Source organism: Lepisma saccharinum, chromosome 1 (genome assembly GCF_977018435.1).
Source record: "Lepisma saccharinum chromosome 1, izLepSacc3.1, whole genome shotgun sequence".
In the NCBI taxonomy this organism is placed as follows: Eukaryota; Metazoa; Arthropoda; class Insecta; order Zygentoma; family Lepismatidae; genus Lepisma; species Lepisma saccharinum.
The window spans coordinates 152,788,918-152,795,291 of record NC_139229.1 but is presented as its reverse complement, the minus strand read 5'-3'; the positions used below and the strand labels follow the sequence as shown (position 1 = coordinate 152,795,291).

The 6,374-nt window shown below is 37.7% G+C and overlaps 1 protein-coding gene across 1 annotated transcript; it reads right to left on the bottom strand.

Annotated features, from left to right (window-relative positions):
- Nucleotides 1-4,719: 4,719 nt before the first annotated feature.
- On the bottom strand, nucleotides 4,720-5,244 carry LOC145986575 (histone-lysine N-methyltransferase SETMAR-like). The gene has a single exon (XM_083120743.1). It carries the CDS (start codon nucleotides 5,242-5,244, stop codon nucleotides 4,720-4,722), a length of 525 nt encoding a protein of 174 aa, XP_082976869.1.
- Between the last annotated feature and the right edge of the window lie 1,130 nt (nucleotides 5,245-6,374).

The following is a 6,374-nucleotide window of genomic DNA, read 5'->3' as shown; positions in this document are numbered from 1 at the left end:
ATTTGTAATTTATGAGAACATCATAAATTATGATTGAAAAAAATATGAGATTAACCTTTTGCAAACACACTGTAAAAAGAAAAGAATGACAAATGCACGAAATGTGTCATGACAAGTACTGTGTGAAACAAAAACTAGTAACCAAGTAAGAATTTGGGGTTTAGTCCAGTGGCCAGAAGGCCTTACTAGTAGACTAGCTCCATGGGACAGTTCTTCTACTGGTGACTTTGTATGCTTTCCTTCTTTTTTTGTATAGTCAAGATGAATATATATTGGCATGCATCTCTAATATTTGTATCTACTTAAGAATTAAGTTTTACTGTAATTGTATGCTTTGACCAGAACCAGTCATTCAATAGTTTATTGCAAGGATAGTCTCGTGCAAATATGGGTATAACCTTTTACAGTAAAAAAAAAAGGTATAAAAAACTTACTGGGTATAAAATTGCAAATGTTCCATGAAGAACCTGTGTTCATTCACCTTTTTAATTAAGTGGCCTGGGAGTAAAACTTGATAACCCACAAGAGTATGAAACTGGGAAAAATGCAAATGAAAGTTCATCCATTTCATTAAGGCTTATGGGTTACCCAGACATTCCCCTGTTTCTATCAGCAGCTACTGAAGGAACTTCATTCACTATTGTACAGCAATGTTAACTCAATTTTAAATGGAGTATGAGTTATCAAGTTTTAGTCCTTAGCTTCACAATTACTAAAAATCATCTGACCTTTGGTTCCTGTTGCTTGATAATGCCAGGCCACACACCTCATTGGTGAGCACTCCCTACAATTTATTTTTCTTCCAATCCACTGAAAAGAAGGTGGCTGCAGGAGTGCATGAGCTAATGATTGCACTGAAAGAAGCTTCCTCCAGCTGCTTCCAAATCTCAAGACACTAGCATTAGTAGTGAGTACTCTTAAGGCAATAGGGACAATTCAATCATCATCATCCTTTTTCGTTTTCTGCCTCTCGCTGGGTCGGCATAGAAGTCAAGCACCTCCAATTTTTCCTGGTCTTCCACCACTCCTCTCTTTCCACAGTATTCCAATCTTGGCCTCTTCTCCTAACACTCTTTGCTATCTGCTCTTTCCACAGACATCTTGGTCTCCCCCCCTTGGCCTTATTCCCACACTCTGTGCATTGTAAGCTCTTACTGGTAGTCTTTCTGCATCCATCCTCTTCATGTGTCCAAACCATCTCATCTGTGCGTGATCTGTTCTGAAGGTTCACCACACCTACCTTCTAGTCTTCCCCAATATACTCCTTAAAAATCTTGTCTCCACTGCCTGCATCTTTCTTTTGTCTCTCTGTCATTGTCCAAGTCTCTGCTCCGTAATTAAGCTATTGCAGACTTTTGTTCATTATAATAGGGACAATTAATTGATAAGCTCAATATCTTTTGTAACAACACCCTTGGAACTTTTGTTTCGAAAAAGATGTAGTTTTTCAAATCCCTAAGAGGAGATACAGAATTTTAGCATGTGGCTGGTAATTATAACATGCAAAAATTGTGGCCCAACCTACATCTTTGGTAACGCAAGCTCTACCACTGAGATACACAGCCAACCACTGGTCTCCCCAGTTTCCATTCCTGTGCAAGTTGACAGTGTCCATTCCAAGTATACTACAAGTTCTTGTTGCTATTGGACATCCTTGGGCATGAGAATATGTACTTGCTTCCAAACATTTTTTGAATGAACAAAGGCAAAAATACTGGATATACAAAAAAGTAATTGTACATCCCATGGCGGTAGGTTAATTGACTTGTGTGTCCATCATGTGACCTGAACCATATTTGTAGCAGAGGGTATATAGCCGTATACCCTGTAGTTAACCTTATTCATTAGTAAAGACAGGATTTTAAAGGGAATTCCTTTTCTATTTTTCAACACGTATCATGGAATAGATAACAACAGTGTTGATAATTATCTTCCACCAACAAGATTACATGGTTTTGACTTCCCTTTTTTAAAAACATTTTCCTTTCTGGTCCCTTTATTGACTATTTTTTTTAGCCTACATTTCCTTTTTCTCCCCTTTTTTTTTTTAAAAAAAAACAATCTTGCTTTGCCACTTTACTGACAAGATATCAAATATTTTGTACACTGGGGAACTTTAAAAAAAGGTCTCCCTCCTTTTAGTTAGATTGGAAGGTAGTTGGAAACACTTCATTACTCCTATATTTGATAAGAAAGTGGGGAAGACAGTTGCAGACAAGGTCATCACTACACTATGCGCACTTGTTTCCGGAAAGCTTTTTTGTTGGAGTCTTGTCGCATTATCTGGGCAGTTTGTGGAAGAATTTTGTGTTCCTACCCCCTCTCTCTCTGTCTGTCTGTGTGTGTGTGTGTGTGTGTGCGCGCCGACACCTGTTTCTTTTTAAGTTTGACGTATTTTTATTGCATCAACTAATTGATGTTATGACTGGGAATGAATTTATTTATTTATTTCAGAAATTGAACACAACAGGTATATTACCCATTAATGGCATTCATTATACAATATTTTTGTGATAACATTATTGAAATATTGCACAGATGAATGTAGTATATAGACAGAAAACATTGAACAAACATACAAGTCCTAGGTTCTATCGTAATTTATGTAATTTTAGTATATTCCTTTTCAAAATTGGGGTCGGGCAAAATAAGTCAACACTGTTTTCACTTTTGATGGTGGTATTAAATGTTTTACACATATTCCAAATTGGGGATATTGTCAGAGCGTTGGTTCTATTACGACGGAGGCTGAAGAGTTGCCTTCTTGGTCGTAATTTGCTTGAGGGGACGTAGAAGTTGAGCTGTGACAGGGCGAAAGGAGCTTCAATGAGATTATTTAAAATTTTGTGGAGGAAAATGAGATGATGCATGATGCGTCTGTTGTTTAGAGTTGTTAGGTCAAAATATCTGAGAAGGTTCTCACGGGATTCCATGTGAGGGTATATACCATCTAGTTTGTACTTTAAGTGTCTTAAGAATTTACTTTGAATTTGTTCGATTTTGTTTATATCTTGCTGGGTTTGAGGGTGCCACACTTATGCTTGCGTATTCAATTTTCACTCTAACGTAAGCATTATAAAGCATCATTAAGCTTCCAACATTTTTGAACTCTTTGCATGTACGCATTATAAATCCCAGAAGTCTGTAAGCCTCGTTTGTTACAAAGTTAACGTGTGCGTGAAATGTAAGTTTAGAATCAAACAGAACTCCTAGATCTTTGATTGTTTCTACCGGTTTTAATTTTTGTTTATTTATCAGGTTAGCAATGGGGAAATGAAAAAGTATAAAAAATACCAAAATTCCTGGCATGAGTAGTTAGTAGTAGTAAAGGTAAGGTAAAGTTCATTGTGCATGTAGAACCTTGCCATGAAGGCATATTTAGGGGATGTGGTAGTAGGGCCCCGCATATTCTTGAGCTCTGCCATTTTGGAGGTGATATGATCAGCAACACACTCCAGCCACCTTTATTCGCCAGGGTTGTAGTAGAAATGAGAAAATAGAAATGTCTTACATTCTGTGTATGAGAATGCAATCTTTGGATATTGCCTTGAAAGTATCTGTTAACATCCTAACCCGCAGTTTTTTTTTTTTTTTAAGGATAAACTAGTTGAAGGCTGCGAGTGGTTCCTGAGAAGTATTGACCATATCACAGAATGCACAATAATTTAGCTCGCGTTTCTCGAAAAAAGAATGATATACAAATTTATTCTACAAATGCTTAGGTCATTGTGACCATGGAGTGTATTTTGCAGACTAACGAGGATCTGGCATCTAGACACAAGGCCAGTGGGGTTTGGGCTGTGTCCTATCCATACATTTGTGATTGCCCTTTCACAAATTGCATCTTAACACACCTTTCATCCTCATCTATGTTATTATCCAAAAGTGGATGAAAAGCGAAGTGAAATAAATCAATCATTTGGTCATTGTGTCCCTGCATTTTCAATTTTTCTTCCTGATCGAAAATTTATATTTCACCGATGTAATGCATCACTATAGTCATGTGAAATATTTTCTGTCATAGTAGTGTGCTTAATCGTTCCTTAAAGCATAGACTAACGCTGTTGTTCTTAGTGTAATTGATCTTAATTGTGTGGAAGTTTTGATGTATGCAAAGAATGGTTAAGAGTAAATCCCAATTGATTGTTCGAAATTTCAAATATCATAACTCCGACGTGATGCATATTAACTGTTCTTAGTTCGCTGTCAAGAAACGATTTCTCCTAATTAAAAAGGATTCCGGCCTCCGTGGCAGAGTGGTTAAACACTGGCTTTGGCATTGTTCATTGTGAGTGTCCCTTCATCAATTTCATCGCTCATCCTCGCGTTTAGCCAAAAGTGAAAGTCTGACAGGGCCAGGTCTGGACTGTGCTGGATGCTTGAGAATTTCCCAATGCCAGGAATTGACTTTTTGCATCACTGATGCAGCCACATGGGGACGAGCATGTCATGGAGAATGATGACCTCCTCCAGAGGTTTTGTTGGACGTTTATGGCGAAGAGCAGCTCGTAGACGATCCAGTGTGGCACAATATGCAGCAGCATTTACAGTTGCTCCTTTTACCCCAAAATCAGCAAGAATGACACCCTGGCTGTCCCAGAAAATGGTAAGCAAAACCTTTCCTGCAGACTGGGTTGTCCTGATTTTTTTAGGTGGGGGCGAGTTTGTGTTTTTCCATACCATACTTTGTTGCTTTCGTTCAGGGGTGTAATGAAAAACTCACGATTTGTCCCTGGTAACAATGCGGTCGAGGAATGCATTTCCAGCCCTATGGAACCGGAGCAAATGCTCAAGACTGTATCCCATACGGTCCTCCATATGCTGTGGTGTGAACTGTCTGGGGACCCATCTCGACACTTTGCGATACCGAAGTTCTTCATGGATGATGGTGTATGCACTACCATATGAAATGCGCACTGCATCTGCTGCTGTTTGGATTGTTGACCGCCGGTCCTCCTGAATCAATGCCTCCACAGCATCAACATTGCTCTGTGTGTGGGATGTGCGAGGCTGTCCAGAACGGGGTTCATCAAAGAAATGTACATGCCCTGCGTTGAACTTTGCACACCAGTTACAGACATTTGCGAATGTTATGCACGTGTCACCATACACTGCACACAACTCACGATAGATTTCAGGTTGTTTCTGTCCCTTTGACCACAGAAACCTAATCACACTCCGCAGTTCAACTGTGTCGAACGTCTCGAGCGTAGCTGCAATTTTGGAACAACTGCCTCTCGGCATGCACGAGGTGCACACACCTGCCTTCTCATGGGAAGGTGGCAAAATACATGTACTTCCAAATGTATATTTCAGTTTTGTGAATAAATTTCCGTTTGGCTTTAAAAAATTTACTCAATTACTTTTTGTTATCCCCTCGTAATTTGGCCATTACTCCAGTGAGCTTATCACAGTCAAATACTTTTGGTTTCAAGTGATCGGGGAACATAATATTGAGAAGGGGAGAGGGTGTGAAATAAACAATGCACATCAGCATTCTATAACCATCATTTGACTGCTATAATAAATTTGTAAAAATGTGTACAGTTAATTTTAACAGACCTTTGCTAGTTTGGTTGTCGTCGTGCAGGTCTTGAGTAATATGAGATCTGCCTTTTGTTATCAAAACCAATGTAGAAGTTTGACTATGAGATTTCAAAGTATCAAGTCACAACAATGATTTAGTTTCTCTTTCCTGCAATTGGCAGCAGACTACAAAAGCTCTTTTTGTTAAATGCCTCAATTGAGCTCTGTTTTAAAGAGGGAAGGAGAAAAATAGAATCGTTGCTTTTCCTGTTCATTTTTCTTTTTTATGTGTTTTTCAATTTTAGTGTAATTAGCAGTATTATTAAAGTTATTAACAGTATACAAACTGATAATTCACAAATGCAATATCAACAAGAAAAAATACAATAATATCCTGTACTGTAGCCTATAAAATGTTACTATGTTTATATGCAATCATTAAAATACAAGTTTCATTTTTTTCTTTTAAAAATTCTTTATTGAATTTTCCTCTTTTGTCAGTGGTTCCTTGGCGTACAGCCTGTGAGGGTCAGTGCTACTTGCCTCACTTATATTATATATAATACTCGAAGAAAAATACATTTTTGTAACAAAAATTATATATTTGTGTCATTTACTTCTCATGGTAATTTATTAAGAGTTGTATCAGAACAAACAAACAAAAAAGGAACAGTACTAATTCTGTGTAAGATCATTTCAGATTTCTTGTTCCTAACAAGACACAGTTTACAACACATTTGTATATACATACTTAGGTCATAGAGTTACATCCTTACATGCCTCTAAACACCAAGACTAACAAATGAACACTAACATAAGCTAACAATTTATTCTCTCCTTATAGATCT

Excerpts from the sequence above, each read along its gene's own strand:
- LOC145986575 (XM_083120743.1), bottom strand. The coding sequence starts at position 5,244 with ATGCCGAGAGGCAGTTGTTCCAAAATTGCAGCTACGCTCGAGACGTTC.